The sequence below is a fragment of the Haemorhous mexicanus genome, chromosome Z, assembly GCF_027477595.1.
Source record: "Haemorhous mexicanus isolate bHaeMex1 chromosome Z, bHaeMex1.pri, whole genome shotgun sequence".
Lineage (NCBI taxonomy): Eukaryota > Metazoa > Chordata > Aves > Passeriformes > Fringillidae > Haemorhous > Haemorhous mexicanus.
This window is the reverse complement of record NC_082381.1, coordinates 88,633,193-88,652,677: the sequence shown is the minus strand read 5'-3', so window position 1 is coordinate 88,652,677 and position 19,485 is coordinate 88,633,193. Positions and strand designations below refer to the sequence as shown.

The window sequence follows — 19,485 nt, the reverse complement described above, 5'->3', positions numbered from 1 at the left end:
TAATTCTTCAAGGTGTCTGTCTCTGGGTATGTCTACTACTCATACCCCAATTACATATAATAAAAATGTCATCAGGGATTTCCAGCTAACAAAGCTGTGCCGTGCTTCAGCATCTCTGGGCAAGTAAGAGAAGTAGATCCCATCTGGAAATGTTAAATTTATCATAGACTCATGGCATCATCAAGTTTGGGAAAGACCTCAAAGATCATCAAGTCCAACTGTAAATAATATATATAGTTACAGGTAATATGATTTCACTAAGTTTACAGGTATTGACTTTGGTTTTGTATGTTTTTGTAGTTTTTCAGATTAAATACTTTTCATGGAGTGTCTTTCTACATTTCTGATTCCTCTGTGATGTCAAAAGCTTTCATGAGAATGCAAGTCTGTAGCTGAGCTTCATGGTCTTGGGAGAAGGTGATTGTCTCCTTATTTTAAAATTCAAAACAAGAAAAAGAGTAATAATGCAGTAGATAGGTTCTTGCCCCGAGGAAGGCTTGGATCATTTCAAATTTCACAGTAAAGATCTCCTGAGATATAGTGATAAAAAGGGAGATGAATGGTTTAAAATGAAATAAACACTGTTTTTGCAGTGAAATGAGGGGATATGCTTATTTATCAATCTATTCAATTTAGTGTTTGCAATCTTTTTCAGTTCCATGACATTTAAAAGGTCGTGCAAAGTATTGGAGCTGGATTAATTGCAGGAAGCAAACTGGAAAAGACTTTAAAAGAAAAGAAAGAAAAATGTGTGTATGTAATTTGGCTGGGCAACAAAGGAGACCTGACTATGCCTTTTATTTAAGGGCTGTAAACACTGAACTGGGGCAGAAATGTTTTATGGTATTACATAGAACCACTTAAAGGAATAAGTAGATGAAGCTGAGTAAAGCAATGTTTAGCTGAATATTAGGAAAAAAATCTTAACATTGAGGTTTATTAGATTATGGAACATGCTTCCCAAAGGATGTGGTTCAAGCTCCATTACTAGTCCCTTAAAATTAGTCTGGATAGAATAACAAGCTGTACTGTTGCATGGATAGGGGATGGACACAGTTACCTAATACATCTTTGCATTTCACTTGCTTCCATGATTTATTTCCTGAAAAGCTGTTCCCAGAATGTGTTAATGACATCACAGCCCCAGGCACCTCAGACTCATCAGTGCTTCTCTGGCTTCAGAGGGTTTGTGTGGAGATTTCCTGGGCTGTCTTTTCCCCACTGGCTCCTCCACTGCACCCCAGCCATTCGCTGTGACTTTCCTGTCTTGCTGTAGCACTGGGAGCAATGGTGATACCAAAAAGTCAGATGCCTGGGATGTATTTGAAATGTGTGGGTGCAGAGACATGAGTTTGGCTATTCTGGAGAGGCTGTGACCAGGAGTGGGACAGGCAGGGAGCTGGTGTTGCAGGGCTTGGCTCCACAGAAACAACTACCTTCTGCTGTTCTTGGCAGGGAGGATGAAATACTGGTCTCCTTTACAATAGTGTTATTAGGTGTGAAAACCCTCAAACAATTAAGTCATACTCAGTCATGTATTTCAATGAGCCAGTTGAAATCTATGAAATATAGAGCAGTTGTTCTGTTGCAGTGATTTGTTGAGAAGAAAATAACTCGGTTTTTAAATCACTTATATAATTCTTTTTGACATTTAAAGAAGTAATCTAAAACATGCACTTAATCTTTCTATAGCATTTCAGTCACTTTCCTGTAGTATTTAGGAATTAAATACTTAAAATATAGTAGTAAAGCAACTGAAATATAACACATCACCTGAAATAAAGCCATGGCAATCATCTGTGTTAATTGTGTGCCTTTGACCTTGCACTAAGGACTAAGTGGTAGTTCAATGGGATTTTAAGCCTGGATATGGAGTTCCAAGTGATCACACATTTACTCTGATACACATCATGTGCCATTCCTGTGTTCCAGACAAGAAATAGAGTCAAGATGGATTGGTACATAATTGTTGTCTCAAAATCCTTTTAAATTTAGTGTCTCTCATGGGTGAATTCTTGCTGCAGCCTGTTGATGACTTAGAGAGCAGCTAGCCTTCCAGTATTTTAAATACAAATTTATTTTGCTAGACTGTCTGACACCCAGAAGCTATTCATTTATTGCTGTTTGTAGAGCTTCTCCTATGTCTCCTGCTAGTTTGGGTTAATCCTGTTAGTCCAATGCTGGACAATGAAGACCATGAAAAATATTGCTGAAAATTAAAAAATGTTACTTTTGCTATTTGTGTTACCATGCCAGGTGAAATGTTTCAAAAAACCTATCATTTATGGGAACTTGTGTCAGTTGAAAAAGTTACTGCAATTAAAAAGTGACTGCAAACAAGAAGTTACTGTAGTATTTAGGACAGCCATTTTTGTGTTTCTGAGTTTTTACCATTTCCCTACTTAAAACGTCTACAGTCACCACATTGACTTTTTCAGTCACAGGTTGAAGTTTGTGTGTATGTCAGTGTGTTTATGCTTCAGATGAGTTTAATGTTGCTCGAGAGTGGAATATTTAACATGCAGGTTCATAAACCATGTAAAAATGATTCCATATTTCCTATACTTCAGCTTTGCTAGTTTCTTTCTGTAATGAATCCTCCCAAATCTGCAGTGGGACTTCCCTAAAATTAACGTAGCTGCTGTTTTTATAGTCTCTTAAGCAAGTGTACCCTGGGTTCGTCACAATTTGCAGTTTAAGTTCCTTAACTAAAGATCTGAGATGTTGGAGATGTGCTTTATAAAGTATAAAATGCCCCTGATACAGCATTTGCCTCACTGATCCCCGTTCATGATTCCATGGACCTCTTTTTCCTCTCTCATTCATTATCACATAACATCCCCGTGGCAACTTGAGAAATTGCTTGCATGGAAAAGTAATCGTAGGAAAGTATTTATGTATTTTTAGCTTTCTTCTAACACAATGTAGCAGCTGGAAACAAGGACAAGAGCCAGCACAATGTGAACTGCCAGATCTCCATGGGCCACCAGAAAGTGTTCATCAGACCACAGTGTGAGAACTATTGAATTGACTTAAGAAAAGTGACACACATAATAAGCGTTAAAAAAACAACACTCAAGTTCCCAGTGCTGCTGCTTGACTGTAATAAGAATTAAGCAGTAATTGTAATGTTTTTTAATAATATGCTATTTACTGGTTTTGGTGGAGGAACTACATGATGGTACAATTAGATGCAATGAAATCACTTTTGCTTTAATTCTTCATCATCTCTATTTAGTGATGCCTTGAACTGGATAATCTTGCAGCATTGCAAGCATTGGACAATCTTCTGGGTGCTAAAAGTTTCAGAAATAGGAAAGCAGAATGTGCAGCTAGGACTTGGATGTATTACTAACCATAAGTTAGATCTGTTCTGTTTTGGGCTTTTTTCGTTGTGGTTGAGTTTTCTTTCTGATATTTAACACTGGCTTCGCCAACGTCTGTAGCCTCATCTGTTTGTGTTCTTTCCATTTTTGCAACAAGGGAGCAGGATTGTTGTTTTGGAAATGTCAAAATGACAGGGGGAGATCAAGAGACCTTTTGAAAATCTTCATGTCTACTAAACTCTTATTTTGTCCTATTCAGTCTCAAAAGCAGCCTGAAGGCAGTACCTCAAGTTGATGCCCTCAGCAAAATCCTGTCAAAAGTAATAAAAAATTCAATAGGAGGATGCTAAATATGTTTGAGACAATGTGGATTATGTGGTGGGGAATGAGGGAAGGATTTGCCCTCTTACCAAGCTCCAGTGAGGAGAGACAGGTCCATACTCTGAAAGGCTTTGCCAGTATTAATTGCAATTTAATGCCTATATTTAAATGCAGTGAAGGATGTTCAAAGGGAAGGTTGAAGTTCAGTGATTACTTTAATTGAATTTTTGAGCTACTATTAGATTAAAAAAAAAACGTAAACAATACTAATTTCCTAGAAAGAAACTTGGAAATAAGTAACTCCAATTTCCTTGGCATTAATTTAATGCTCTGTCCAGCATGAGAAGTCAGAGAGTTTGTCTTCTGAGTCTTGACACTGAAGGTTGAAAGGTGAATAATACATTTTGCAGAAGAATTACAACTAGTTTAATAACTAATCCAGGAGAGCTCAAAAATCAATTATAGCTCACAGTCGGTTGATCTTCCGACTTAAAGTAATGGTAGATCGTGTTAGAAGTTGTTGACTGTAAGTTGCAATGCTTTATATGAATATGATGAGTTTTTAGAGTACCTTCTGCACTCTCAATTTCAAAATGTCTTCAAAGTCTTAAAATTCTTCTTATTCTTGTGAAACTATAAATAAGTATGTTTAAACTTTTCCAAAGTAGGTACAAACATGAACCTTACTTGTATCTCATTGTGTAACAGAGATCAGGCATTAGGCTGAGATTTCTGCAGAGTTGTGTTTACATCAAATAACAGTCAGGTGAAAGAAAGTTCTATTTTGATGACTGTGTCATAACTTCATTTTGCCATTAAGTGTTGTTTCACAGACTGTCAAATTAGATTAATGTGCTGGGTTTGTTTTCATGGCTGTAAACTGTGGTTCCAGCCATCTTACAGAAAATCTCAGCTTCTCTGTTGCAAAATAACATACTTTGCTCTTATGACCTGCTTTTCTTGCTCTGTCTTACATAGAGTTGTATGGACAGGGAAAAAAAGCCTGTGATGGCTAGTTTGGTGAAAGAGAAGGGCAAAAATGAGTCAGTTAATATTCTTTTAAAGGTAAAAGCATTCCATTTCTTATTAAAGTATTTGAGTATTTTCCAGAAATAATTGGCAGAATTTTACAGTTCTCCAATTAACAAAACTTTTAGCAATGTTGTTCCATGTGGGACTGAGTCAAGAAATAAAGTTAAATCAGTGAATCCCAGAGCTGGTCAGGCTGGAAGGGCCTACAGTGCCCTTCTCCCTGCTGACCCCACCTCCCTGCTCCAGCAGGGTCATCCCAGAGCACAGGACACAGCATTGTGTCCAGAGGGCTCTGGGATATCCCTGGTGAGGGAGACTCCACCCCTCTCTGGTCTCTGTTCAGGGCAGAACTTGTGCCTCCTGTGCAGGGGAGTTGCTGGGCTCAGTCCCTGCCCGTGGCTCTGGTGCCATTGCTGGGCCTGGAGCAGAGCCTGGGCCCTCCCTGCACACAGGGACAGCCAGGGACAGACACCCAGGGCTGAGGGCCCTCTCACAGCCCTGAACAGCCCCAGCTCCCTCAGCCTGTCCCGGCACAGAGAGGCTCCAGGCCCTTCAGTGTATGTGTCACTCTCCACTGGACCCACTCCAAGGGCAACATGTCCCTCCTGTACTGGGGAGTCCAGAGCTGGACACAGTTAGAAATGATAGACAAATATTAGAGAAATGCAATTGAAAGTATTCTGCAGAAAAGACTGTACTGTGTAAGTGAAGTAAGTGATCCAAATACCTAAATGTTTGTCTTGTGTTCAGCTTGGATACAGTCACAGTGCTGGGTAATGTTGATGCAACCCTGATGTTTTAGTTGTTGCTAAATCATGCTTACTCTGCATCAAGGACGTGTCGCCTTCTCATGATTTCAGAAGAAATTTTTGTCTGTGAGGTTGGGACGCCCTATCTCAGGTTTCCCAGAGAAGCTGTGGCTGCCCCATCCCTGAAAATGTTTCAGACCAGGTTGGATGGGGCTTGGAGCAACATGATATAGCAGAAGGTGTCCCTGCCCAAGGCAGGGGTTGGAATGGGATGAGCTTCAAGGTTTCTTAGGACACAAGGAGCTAGGAGGGGACACAGACAGGACAGCTGACTCAACAGGTTGAAGGATATCCCATATCCTGTCATGCTGAGCAGTAAAACTGGGGGGTGTTGCCCAGGGGTGGGTGGACACTGCTTCAGGGTCTGCAGCAGGTGGTGAGCAACTGCACTGTGCATCACTTCGTCTGTATATTCTTTCATCATTATTATTGTCATCATCATCTTCTTTCTTTCTTTTTCAATCCTATTGAATTGCCTTCTTCTCAACCGATGAGTTTTCTCTCAGTTCTCTTCCTCATCTCACCAGATGTTAAACCACAACAACGTTGAAGAGGCTGTTTTAGAGTTTTGGATTATTGACTTCATTAGACTTATAGTTGGGACCAGAAAGGTAGTATTTGGTACTGTAGAGCCTTTTGAAGATTTTATAAATCTTCAGAAGCAGTGTGCCTCATGACTCTGTTTCAGATAATCTACCCTTCCCTCCTTTTTGCAGTTTAGTGGTTTAGTTTTGAGAACCCTAACTTATCTTTGCCACCTCTCAGGGATGCAGAAAGCTTTACAAAAATGTCTGGAATTTGTATTTCTCTTGTGGTGTAGAAAAAGATGACAAGAGGATAGAAGTAAAATTAAAAAAAAAAACCCTCACTGTGAAAGAAATCCAGTTTATATGTTGAAGCATTTAGGCAAATTTCACTTCATGCCTGTAATGATGCCAGGCAGAACTAGTACTGTTGCAGTCATCTGTGGCTATCATGGAATCCTAGAATGATTTGGGTTGGAAGGGATTTCAAGGCTCAACTCATTCCCACCCCTGCCATGTGTGGGGGACACCTTTCACTATCCCACGTTACTCTAAGCCCTGTCCAACCTGGCCTTCATTCCTTTTAAACATGATATTTTCTTCCTTTTATTCTGTTTGGTTTTTTCCCTGTGATGTTCTGAAGAAGCAGAATCTGAAATATTATTCTGTCCACACTGTATCAGTGTCTGTTCTTCTATGTTTTCTATTAACTTCACATCTGAAAAGAATATAAAGGAAAGCTTCTAAGAGAGTGCAGCATAAATTACTTTGCTTTGTGTGTTAAAGAAGTTAAATATAGTCTTGTAATTTTGAAATATGCATAAATATAAAATTAGGTTTAACAAAGTAATATTTTAGATATTGTGAACATACTGCTACACAGAACTAGGAACTTCCTGTTTCTCTGTCCTCCCAGGCTCTTTACCTATTTAGCATCTTAATGTGATTATGATCAGAAATAATATTTTCCTTTAAAATATTTTTAACTTGAGTGTGTTAGAAGCATCAGCCAATACTTAGCACCTAATGTGACGCTGCCCATGCAACTGAAGGGAATGTTATGAACCTGTAACATGGGGTTGGTTTTCTGGAGCTCTTGCCAACACACAAGAGAACTTCAGGAGGTTACTTGGGCCACATATTCATGTGCAGATATCTCTTGGACATCATGACCTTGTTCTCCCTGGTGGAAGAGTCAGATTAATCCACTGGTGTTTTGGCCATATCCCTCTTTTCCTAAATATTGAGGAAAGGTGTAATAGCAGACGGCAGCTACAGAAGGATGGGGTGGTAGAAAATTAAAAACAAAAACTACACTAAAATTTAAGAATTGAAATCTGATGAATTTTAGTTTCTTTAACATATGATGATAAATGTACAGCTGCTTCAGGGTTTTTAAAATAGTTTCTTTGCATGTTACCTCTCTGGTTAACCCATGTGAAAAACTTCATGGTCAGCATCATTCATTCTGATAAGAACTGTGGGTGAAAAATGTGGTGATAAAGGGTTACTAATGTGACATGAAATTTTTGCTAAGAAGGTTATAATTATAGTTCTTTTTATTATAAACTCTCTCAAGCTGCTTAACACTGAGTGGCATTAGTCCCCTTGCCTATGACATGGCAGTAATTGTCCTGCAATTGTCCTAATGAGGGAGCACTGGTTTGTTACATGATCTGACGGTATATTTACGTTTGAAGAAAAATAATCATTGGATGGCTTGAAATTTTGTAGGGCTAAGAGTACTTGAAATTCTTTCAACTGGTTATCCTTTAGTATTTTGCATTCAAACGGCTTACAAGTTTTTATCATTTACACCTTGAATCTTGACAACTAGAAGACTGGAAACTAAACTTAATTTTTCTGTTTTCTTTAAAATGCGTGTTGTATTTAATTTTTGATTTAGGCATTAATTAAAAGAGGAAATAACAATTTAACTTTTTTAAGTAAAACTTACTATTTTTTTAACCTGTATAACTCAAAGCTTTGACCTGTTAAATGGATAATTTGATTAAATGCTTAGTCTCTGTCATAAAATTTCAAGATATACTCAGAAAAATCAACTGCTAGGCAGGCATTTGGGGTGAATCTGTGTGATTGGGAAGGGCTGCTTCTTATCCCCTTGGAATTAATGTATCAAGAATGCAGATGTGATAAACATAGAGGTTTTATCCTTTCCTCTGACTTTGTACTCCAATAATGCTGAGTCTGCAGCATCTCTGTTTCAGTTTTACTGTTTTTCTTAGTTTTTTCCAGTTCTGTAATACACTCCTATGAGCAGTGGCAAGGGCTAATGGACTTGCTGGAGAAGGGTGAGGGGAGTCCTTTAATTCTCCTCTGATGCTTCTCCTCTAATCAGTATTTGGGCATGTATCCTCCTCTGATGCTTCTTCTCCTTTAATCAGTATTTGGGCATGTAGCTTATCATCTGGTTTCACCAATGCTGCTGTAATTAGGAACAGGAATTTCAAATGCAGTAGTTTAGTATTGGAGTTAATTTTTTTTAGTGCTGTAAGTGTGAAAATGACTCTACATTTGAGGCCAAATCATCAAAGTTTAAGCAATGTAATAATGACAGTTTTTTCAAGCAGCCTCTGGGGACATTACAGTGGCTTTATACATTATGCCTTGCTACTGAAACGGTATGTTCAATGTAGAATTGTGGAATCAGAGAATGGTTTGACTGGAAGGACCTTAAAGCCCATCCAGTGCCACCTCCTGCCATGCACAGGGACACCTTCCACTAAGCCAGGTTTCTCCAAGCCCTGTCCATCCTGGCCTTGGACACTTTCTGGGATAGGGGAGCCACAGCCACTCTTGGAAACCTGTGCCAGGGCCTCCCCGCCCTCACAGGGAAGGATTTTGTTCCAAAATCTAATCCAGACCTACACTCTAAAATAGCCTTGTTTATTAAAATATGCCCAAACCTGCTATTTGTTGTTTTTTTCTCTGCAGCTGGCCTCTGGACAGTGTTCACGCTGGGTGGGGTGGGCAGCAAAGCGTCGGCACAGCTGGAGCAGTGCTCCCCTCTGGCCAGCCAGAGCCTGCTGCTGCTGCTGGTCCTGGCCAACCTGACTGACACTCCAGACACCCCAAACCCCTACAGGCAAGCCATCATGTCCTTCAAGAACACACAAGGTTTGTATCTGTTCTTACTTCTGAGCCTGAACTGATGAAGTGGAGTTTTAAGATGCTGTGATTGCTTAAAGGTTCTCTTTCCAAGATTTGTTGTCCTTCCAGCACACCCATAGAAGAGCAGTAATAACATGTTTTTTTCTGGGAGTTTTGAGGTGGAATTCCTCCTCAGCTGCTGGAACTTAGTGGTGGTGGCAGAGGGAGGATACTTTATTCTTCTGACTTGAGAAATATTAGTTTACTAGTATTCTGGTCCAGTTTACTTCCTGGACTAGAAGTTCTTGAAGGTGTCTGCTGACCTTGATGATTCTGTGACTCTGTAATTTCATAAAATATACATACAACTAACCTATAAGTAGATTGGTTATCCAAGAGTCTGCAGGAGTCGCCTAAAAATTTGTAGCACTTTTTGTCCTGGAGTCATAGTCCTTAGAGAGAAGGTAAATAGTTAAATTGCTACTTGGGTTTGCTGACTGTATTCTTGTATTTCAAATGTAAGAAAAAATGAGAAGTTTTCAGAGTTGCTTTGATGCTTGTCTGGGTTTTGAGAAGGTAGGTTCCAGTCTATGTGTCAGGTAACTGCAGGTGCCATGCGGCCCTGACTCACAGAGAATCTTGTCTGGGACATGGGAATGCCCTAACACAGCTTGTGCTATCTAGATAGCTCAGTATGCAGCCTGTGCCTTTCCCAGAAGCACAGACTCATTTAGGCTGGAAATGCTCTCCAAGTCCGACCATTCCCCAGCACTGCCAAGGCCGCCACTACCCCTCGTCCCTATGTGCCATATCCACACGGCTTTTAAATCCCTGCAGGGATGGGGACTCCACCATTTTCCGTGTGTACTTTATCCATACTTAAATCTCTGAATCTGAGCCATGTGGTTTTACCTTTCATTGGCTTTGCGCAGGTTGGCCCTGTGCACAGGGCTCAGGAGCTGTGTGACAACCTGTGAAGCCACAGTAATATCCTGAGTTATGCACTTTCTTCTGGGGAGTTTTTGTATTCCTTTATCCATTAAGTTTTAACCAGGTTGAGCTCTAAATTAATTCACCATTACCTAGGAAAATTTATTGGGTTGTGAAGGTGGAGGATTGTTCTCATAAGAAGAATTCTGAGTCCTAACATGCTTCTTTGATTTATTAGATACCATTTACAGGTGGTTGAGATCAAATTGTTGATAAAGTTCTTGTTTTGTTCTGTCTTTAAACTGCAAGCTTTCTTTAATGTTGCATTTTGATTGACTTTGTTTCATGCCACCAGTAGCCAGTAATGTGTTTCGTTAAAGCACACAATACATATATCATTATAAAATTTTGAAATAACTTATTTTGTGTCAAATGTAGCATAAAATGCTGTATTTTCTCTATATGTGTGTGTTGATAGAATGACTTATTGTTTCCCAGAAACTTGTTCCCACTAGCAATACTCATAATTGAGCTTAAATTTGATTTCTGTGAACATTCTAAGGGGTTTTTAAGAGGAAAGTAATGTGGAAAAAAAGAGGCTGGTTGCAGTCATAATATATACTATAAAAGGAAAATTGGCATTTTTAAAAAAAATAATTTCTATAATTTAATTGGGACAAAACTAGAAGAATGCAGGATAGGGGTTGGTTTAGAATAGTTTAATTTTTCTGTTGATCAGCTTAATGTTCTGCAGAATAATACAGGATATGCTGATGTTGCTGGTAAGTTTCTTTAATTCTGTTTAGATTTTTATTTTCCTGGACTTTTTAGTATCCTTTAATAAAACTGATAGTGAAATGCTATAAATGCCTGTGGCACAGCTTAAACATTCACAGAAATGAAGCGGCAAAGCCAAGGGGAGCTTCTCAGCTAATGACCTGTGGCACCAAGGACTGAATTGTTCTGGTTTTGCTGTCTCCATCCAGGTTTTTCTTCCTGAAGGGAAATTCCTGCCCAAAGCAGGAAGGTCCCAAACCTGCTGGTCCATAGTCATGGTCAGTAGTTGAGGAAGGCCAGGTTGGAGTCTCTCCTGCACCCGCGGGTGCGTGGTTCTGGGACAGGCAGGGTTTCCATGGCCCCAGGGCTGCGTCTCCGCGTGGTTCCCAGCTCCTGCAGGCAGGAGTTCTGTTTGCTCCAGGGCCTCCTGCTGCCTGCAGCTCAATGGCTGGAGCGGTCCCCCCTTGTCCTGGCCAAGATGAATGGTGGCTCCCTGGCACGCTGTCTGCTGGGCCCCACAAAGCCAATGGCAGCCAGGGCTCCTGCAGGGCTCCTGCAGCAATTCCAAGCACTTTTTCCATCCATAGTGGGTGGAAATGTTGTTCAAAATACATGACAACTGCCATGCTCTTCTGTGTTGAAAGCTACTTAGCAAACTTCAATATGAATATGGTCCTAAAATCATAGAACCACAGTGTGGTTTGAGTTGGAAGGGACCTTAAAGATCACCCAGTTTCAACTCTCTTGCCTTGGGCAGGGGCACCTTCCACTATCCCGGGTTTCTCCAAACCCTGTCCAGCTGGCCTTGGACGCTGCCAGGGATTCAGGGACGGCCACAGCTTCTCTGGGAAACCTGTGCCAGGGCCTGCCCACCCTCCCAGGGGAGAATTTCTTCTTGATCTCATCTAAATGTCTTCTCTTTCAGTTTAAAACCCTTCCCCCTCGTCCTATGGTAATTTGCCCATATAAAAATTGTCTCATTCTCCACCTTCTTCAAAAGCCCCCTGCTAGGACTAGCTTTTTCTGTTTCCACAGGGAATTTATAGACCTTAGGAATCTGTGCAGATGGATGTTTTTGTTGAGGCTGGTAAAGGTTCTGTGAACAGAAATCTCTTTTGTTTTTACTTCCATCCCTGGTACAGAGTGTATTGTGATTATGAACAAACTGCTGTTACTTTGAGGGATGTCAGACAGTGTGATGTGATGTTTTACATCACTTAACTCACCAGACTCTCCACCACACACCTCTAAAGTCCTGACACCTATGTTTCACTGAGATATCACAGTAATCTTGACCTATATACATCCACCCTTTATACCAAGAGAGGGATGGATGACAGAGACTCTGCCTTAATGCCTTAAAACTCTGTAAGTTTGTTATGCAGGGTTTGGAAGTTAATCATTGGTATATTGTTTCCAGAGAAGACCTTGTGTCTGCCTCCATTCCAGCAGCTCCTGGGATCATATTCCTTCTTGGCAGTGGAAGTGATATGGAGGGACGAAATTGTTTTATGAAAAAGGGTGAATGTTTTGTGCAGGTACTGGGATCTTACTGAAGCTCATATGAGAGGACAACCTCAGCTTTTTGGCACAACTGAAGCTTTATGAGTCTCTATTATAGTTTATGACCATTGGTAATAAGAGTGATGGGTGATTTTTGTTTCCTCCCTTCTGTGGTGTATTAAATATTTCCCCCAGAGATTTTATAAAATTAACAAATAACTGAATGATAAATGTGTTTGTTAAAGACTTTATTTTATTTCTTTATTTCAGATAACACTGCTTTTTCGTCATCAAATCCACATGCTTTCCAGATTAACTTTAACAGTTTATACACAGCTTTATGTGATCAGCAGAAATCTGATCAAGCCACTCTTCTCTTATACATGCTTCTGCATCAGAACAGCAACGTGCGCACCTACGTGTTGGCACGGACAGACATAGAGAATCTGGTGAGTCTTGCTCTGCCTCCTTTATTCTCCTCATGAGGGATTGGCCCTGCAAGCTTGGGTGTCACCAGCTGCCAGTGGCCTCTGTTCTGCCCTGAGAGCAATAGGTTCTGGGTCACTCATTTGCCAGGTCTAGCTCACTTACGCATTTTTGTTGCATCATCTCAGGAGTGTGCTCCTGAACACGTCACTGCAGTCAAGGGTGGTACTGCTGAAGCTACAAGACCATCTTGGATTCCCTCTTTCTCTGTGCCACTATCATGACCCAGGTCAAACCTGCCCACTTCTGATCATTGTGTAGAGGAACTGGTAGCAGATATCATTCCATTCATTATTTTATTTATCTCTTTTGGATATTCAGGCCAAAAAGTTGCACAAGCTGTCTCTGTGCTTTCAAGAGTAATAGTTAACAAAATGAGCTGTAACTGGACTAACATGCCAAATGTCTTACAGTGTTGACCTGAGACTGAAACTCCTCAAGGAGCAGCTCACAGATTTTATAGAAGTACAACTGTAGTGCCTTTTTAGCTGCTTAAATAGGATTGTGGTTAATGGCCAATATAACAGACACCTGGTATGGTTTTGTAGGTTATAAATTAGCTTATGCTCCCCAGTTTGGTAATGTCATAAACCACTTTAACAAATCTTACTTATTAAAAAGCATTCCTTTAATAAGATAATGGCTGTCTAGGGGAATTGGTAACAGAATAGAGGACCCTTTCCATTTTAATATTTGAAATCTTGCCAGGTAATTAGATCCCTTGCCTGTTTGATGGCAGATATGGAGTGAGTTTGGTTTCAGTCCAAGTCCTAGCAGATGTATTGCTAAAATCGGAGTTGATAGACGCCACTGTTGGCAAACTGGGGTGAGATGGTTGATGCTGAATTGATTCAAGACTGAACTCCTATGTCCACAGCAGATTATGTAGGCAAGGGCTGAGTCATTTTGCATGAATTCTGTGAACAAATGGCCACATATAATTTTTGGGGGTGCTAGTGTGTGATATGACAAGTTAACAGCTGCTAACCATAACAATTTGCTGTATCTTTAGGCTTACAGCACAGAATCCTAGAATGATTTGGGTTGGAAGGGACCTTAAAGCCCATCATGTTCCAACCCCTTGCATGTGCAGGGATGCCTTCCACTATCCCAGGTTGCTCGAGACAAGTGTGTGCATTGTTTTATAATTATGGGGTCTGATACACTGTAAAGCTTCCAGAAAAACAGTGCGACATCTGTCAAAACAAATCAAGATGCAGGTACTCAGATACTCTGCAGTCCAGGATATTTTAATATATTACCACCTAAAAAAAAAAAGTCAGAAAATCCCGGAAATTATTGGCAACTTTAAACACTTCTTGGGAAAAGCTTAAAAAATTCAGAAAAGCATCACTGAAAAGTCAACAGTATGTTTTTGTGGGTATTTAGATTTTTTTTTCCATACCAACATTTGAAACTGCTCTTACGTTGTCTCTTCATGCTGCTTCTTTGTGATCTGTACTGACAAGTTACTGACATCTTTGTCCAATCCTCTTGTTTATATTGGGCCTGTAGATAACGATAAGCAGCAACCAACTGAGAAGAGCTGTTTTAATTGCTCAGTAAGACAGGCTGAGCCAGACCCAAAAAGAATTGGGAGGGCTAGTGGACGAAGAAATCATGACCTCCTAACTACAGTCCTCTGGTGAAAAAGGCTTGATAATGACATAAGGAGACTTGAGTACTGGAGCTGGCTTCCCTGTATGTCAAAAGTGGTGCTGATACTGTGTACTATTCTGGTGTTGTACTTCCAGACTGTACTTCCAATAGTCTCTAACTAAAAATAGTTACAGACTATTTAAAAATGGGTCCCTGTTGAGAAACATGGAAGTTTTTTTTTTTTTTTTGCTTTAAAGTTGATAACACCTAGAGGCCTAGGAAGGTAACTCTGGCTGGTCAGAGAAGAGCTTGGGAAGCCTCAGGATGTGTATGTGCCTTCATAAAGGGGAATCCTTGAAAAAACAGGAATCTGTGCTTGAAGAGAGGGATGGTAGGAATTAAAGCCCGGAGGTTGATTCCCACCATCCGGAGATACGGGAGAAGAACAGTAAGGTCGTTAATCCAGAGTCAAAATGATCTTTGATGAGGATGGAGGACTTTTTGGAGGCATGTGGTGTAAATCAGTGGCCTCTTTGTGCAGAGGCAGTTGGATGAATGGGGTGTAAGCTATATAGGTGCTGTGCGAGAGGTCACGTCCACTGGCAGCTCAGAGCTCATCCTAAACTTTAGGGGGTTTTGCAGGTTCTTCCTGTTTCACTACACTCAGTGCATCCCATATGTTGTGTTTTCCCCTGTTTTAATTTGTCTCTCTTTCTGGAAGCATCACCAGAAGGTGCTCTGTAACATTTCATAAGGATTTTTTGAAATGTGTCTCTGCTCTTTTTCAACTTTAGCATAACTTGTAAATTAAAAGTTTGGTTTTCTTAGCTGGTATAACAGATACTGTCTCACTTCCTCATTTGTATGATTCTCCCTCTGCCGGTTCCAGCTAAATACCTTCACCTTCTGTTGGACTTCTTGTTTTATTGTTAATAAAGAACCTTTTTTTGCTTTTAATATAATTCTGCTTGGCAAAATGATTAGGATCTTTGTGTGTCCTTCTTTACTTCATTTTTAAAAATAACTGATTAAATATCTGATGTTAGAGAAGTTTACATCTAGTAATGGGCTGTCCTTTTCAAAGTGCTTGCAGGGATCCTCCAGAAAGTGGTGGGTCAGATGAAATAGAGGGCAGTTGGCATATTTTTTGATAAGCATAGTGTTCTGTGGATGGGAGTCTGTCAAGCCTTCTTCTGTTTGAAAGAGCAATTAGCACCAGTATTGCAAGTAAATATACCAGTTAGATTTCTGTGTGTAAGAAATGAGCTATTAGATGTGTTTTCTTTGGCTGCTGAGTTGAGATTTTGTTGCTGCTCAACGTGATTGGAGTGAAATAACATACATGATGATGTTTTTATATCAGCTGATGCTACAGCAATATTTTTTCCTGTAGTATAAATTTGTCTTAAGCAGGTTGCTACTTGTAGTTTGTTGAGTACTAAAGACAATCTATTTTTATACTTTACTAGGGAAACCAACCTTGGAATGGATATAGCACCTGCAATTTTCAGTCTCTGTTTTTATCTGACACTTGTTTTGGGGATTAAAAGTAGCTTTTTAATGGTGGCTGTTTCTTTTAGCCAGTTAAAAGCTGCTCCTGAGGGAGGAGTGTTAGTAGTGGTGCCATAGGGGTAGTGTGATGGCTGTGAGAAAAGGGTCAGCAATACAAAAGAAGTGGTGGCTCTCTTCTCAATATAGGGCTGGATAAAACCATAGCGTAAGAAGATAGGTATAAAAGTTTTGATGCATTTATGCAGCATAGACGTATAGAAATGTATTTTGGTTGAAAGTCTAGATAAATTTTAATATAATTAAAATATTAACTGAGAGGATTCTTCTCTTTTGGAGCAATCTGTCTCTTCCAGAATCTTCCAGGACTCCTTCCAGGCATCTCTCAGGGTTCTTTGAATTCTTCTAGAGACCTGAGACCCAGGTTTCAGCCCCAGACTTCTTCAAGGAACCTCCTAAAAGTCTTCCTCTTTTGAAGAAAATCGTCTCCTCCAGGTTCCACCCAATACTCCTCTCCCCCAGAATATTTCAAATTTTACATTTTCATATTATTAGAACTTTAATTGAATCTTTATTATAACTTTTTTACAGAAGTGGTAGATTGTTAACTAGTTTTTGTTTTGAGGACAGTAGTGCTTGTCCTAAAGATGTGTGTGCATCTCAGGAATCAATATACAAAGGAAGAAGTGTTGTAAGGAGGAAGGATTATGGAAAGTTTACGAATTGGTTCTGGTTCCATCCAGAAATGGCACATAAGAGAGAATTAAGTTGCCATATGCCTCCCTGAGTTTTGTCCAGTGTGTAGATGGCACAGAGCCTGAAAGAGGAGTGGAAAGGGAAACATGGCCAAAGGAGTGGAAGTTTTGGAAGCAGCAGAGGTTTTTTGGGGGCAGGAGAACTGATTGCTATGATCTGGAGTGCCAGACTACTCTTCAGTAGCAAGTGTGGAGCTTTAGTAACAGCACTTTCACATATTGGCTTGTAGGGGAATGGCTGCAATGTCTCAGTATCATGTATTTTTAAATGTAGTTTGCAGCCACACACTTGTAGGGCTTGGAGCGCTTGAAAATGAATGGACTTTTTCAGTTACAATTAGTATTAATATGTGGAGACAGAGGAGATATTTTGGGCTGTTCTGAAGGAGTATGTTTTGCCAGAGTGGTTTGTATGGTTTGACACAACAAGACTGAGTCACAATTATCTTTAAAGGTCCCTTCCAACCCAAACCATCCTGTGCTTCCATCTGGGATCCGTCTGGAAAACTAAGAAGTTGTTCCAATGGTTACCTTCAGCAATGCTTTTGTTGTTCTCCCTGCAAAGTTGTAAATGCAATTCTTCATTAGTTTTATGTTGCTTCCAGCTCTATCCCAGCTTAATATAATAACTCTTGGACTTGGAAATGACAGAGCTTTTACAGTGCAAAGCTACATACAGTGTTAGAGATGGAAACAGTTTGAGTGGTGGACCAATGCAGTGATGTTTGTCTCTCTTTCTCCCCATCCAACGAAAAGGACAATTTTTTTTGGTCTATATGCTAAATAGAAGTTCTAGGGAAAACCTGGTCTTTACTCAAGACTGATATTCAGAAAACACAAAGATGGTACTCTGGTTTCCACTGGAGAGAGAAGTTTCTGAAGGGTCCTTTGAAATGGCAAGGGAAGGATGTTTGCAACATGTCATTTCAAAAAAAGATGTATTTTATATTGATTTGATATTATAAAAATGTTACTGTAAGCATATTCTCCCTCTGCTTCTGTTATCATCTTGTCTTGACCCTGACCATAGCCTGTGTCAAAAGGTTTTGTGGCCTGCAGCATTCAGAGCAATCTCATTTCATTCTAATAAAAACTGGTTTAGTATGTCCCAACTGCTTCGAGGATGGTTGACTGTAAGAGAACATTTTGGTAACTTCAGAGGCTTGTGAAGCACATGGTGTCCTGGCTGCTCACCAGAATAGGTTTCACATGATTCATCCAGCTGCATTTGGCCTGTTTTGAAAAACAGCAAATTTTTAGGTGTCTAGAAGCTTCTTGGAACTGAGGGCTTTCTCCAGTTCCTTTTTCCAGGGCTTTTTTGTGATTTCGGCCTATTTCTGCAGCCCAGGGAAGCCACGTTGTACTGAGCCAGTAGAAAGCTAATTTTCATTTGGTAGAGAGACAATGTTTGCATCTGGATTAACTTTAGACTAGCATTCAGGTATGCTTGCTGTTGCAATGAAATCTCATTTTCATTATTATTGCAAGGCTTTGGCTTAAACTGTTCATCCTGGTGGAAATGTTGCAAGACCTTGGGCTGAACTCTAATCATAATGATCAGTCAGTTCTCTTTGGCTGCATATTATCTAAAATTGGAAAAACAGGCCTCTTCTAGTCTTAACCAAACCCAAACTGTTTTGTTTTTTTCCTGGTATTATCTTCACACACCAAAATGGGATTGAACTTTGATGTCTCAAAATGCCTCTGTTCACCTCAGCTTTGATGTGCTTGGCTAGGTTTGAGGAGGAAAGGCTTTTCAGAGCAGGCTTGTCGTAGCACAGATGGGTAGACACAACTGTTTTCCTGCTTGGACTGGTGAAAATATGGTTTAACAATTCTCTTCTCCCTGTAGTGTAGAGAGGAGGACTGAAGCATTTTGAGGTTATAGTAACTGCTATGGCTGGGAATCTCATTTATTAGGGATTGAAATTCCATTTCTGACCACAAGAAAACACTTGTTTAGGCTCTCTTGTGTGACAAAATGAAGCAGATGGAAGGTGTTTGGACACTGTATGTCACTGGTCAGGGGTGGTTGTTTCAAGAGGGAGGAGTTGGTATGAATTGTCAAGGGCAGGGCAGTACATGGGACCTTTAGAGCCTCCTCTGTTTAGTGGCTGAGGTATTTGAAGACTAAACTGACACACCCATTTTTCCTTCCCTACAGGTTCTGCCAATTCTTGAAATCCTGTATCACGTTGAAGAAAGGAATTCACACCACGTGTACATGGCCCTTATAATTTTGCTGATCCTCACGGAGGATGATGGCTTCAACCGATCCATTCATGAAGTGGTGAGTTGCTGTTTTGGTAAATAATCCTTTGGCTCTAAAAATAATCTAAGTATTTACTTATAAGAAGATAAATTGGCAAATCTGTTCCCTCAGCAGAGTCTGTATGAGCTCATCCAAATTTGATGACATGTACGTCTTTCTTTTATAAGAAGAAGGAACCTGAAGGCTGCTTTCAAAACTTTTCCCAAGTGAAATGAACAAACACACTCCCTCCTGTAGAGAAACTGCTGCAAATATCTCTTTTTCTGTCTTTTTTGGTGTTCCCTGTTACAAATTAGCCTAGTAATAGCTGGGCAGGCTGCCTCAAAGGTGCTGAATGTTTGCCATGGAAGTGGAGGGCCTAGAAGAGAGGAAAAAAAACAGGAAACCTTTTTTATTTTTTATTTCTCTTGAAAAACTTTGCTTAGCTAGTGTGATGCAGCCTTTAGCTGGAGTTGTATTTTCCATACTAAATGTTACTTCCTTACTTGGCACTTCTTTTTCTGTCTCTCTGTTAGATTAATTTCTGTTTTA

At 40.1% G+C, this 19,485-nt stretch overlaps 1 protein-coding gene across 7 annotated transcripts in view; it reads left to right on the top strand.

The window, feature by feature from the left end:
* DYM (dymeclin) overlaps positions 1-19,485 on the top strand; it is a 209,662-nt gene that overhangs the window by 67,920 nt on the left and 122,257 nt on the right. For all 7 annotated transcript variants that reach the window (XM_059873520.1, XM_059873519.1, XM_059873517.1 and 4 more), the window contains 3 exons: positions 8,968-9,150; positions 12,604-12,782; positions 18,847-18,972. In XM_059873520.1, coding sequence (XP_059729503.1) covers positions 8,968-9,150; positions 12,604-12,782; positions 18,847-18,972 — 488 coding nt within the window. The remainder of the gene's footprint in view (positions 1-8,967; positions 9,151-12,603; positions 12,783-18,846; positions 18,973-19,485) is intronic.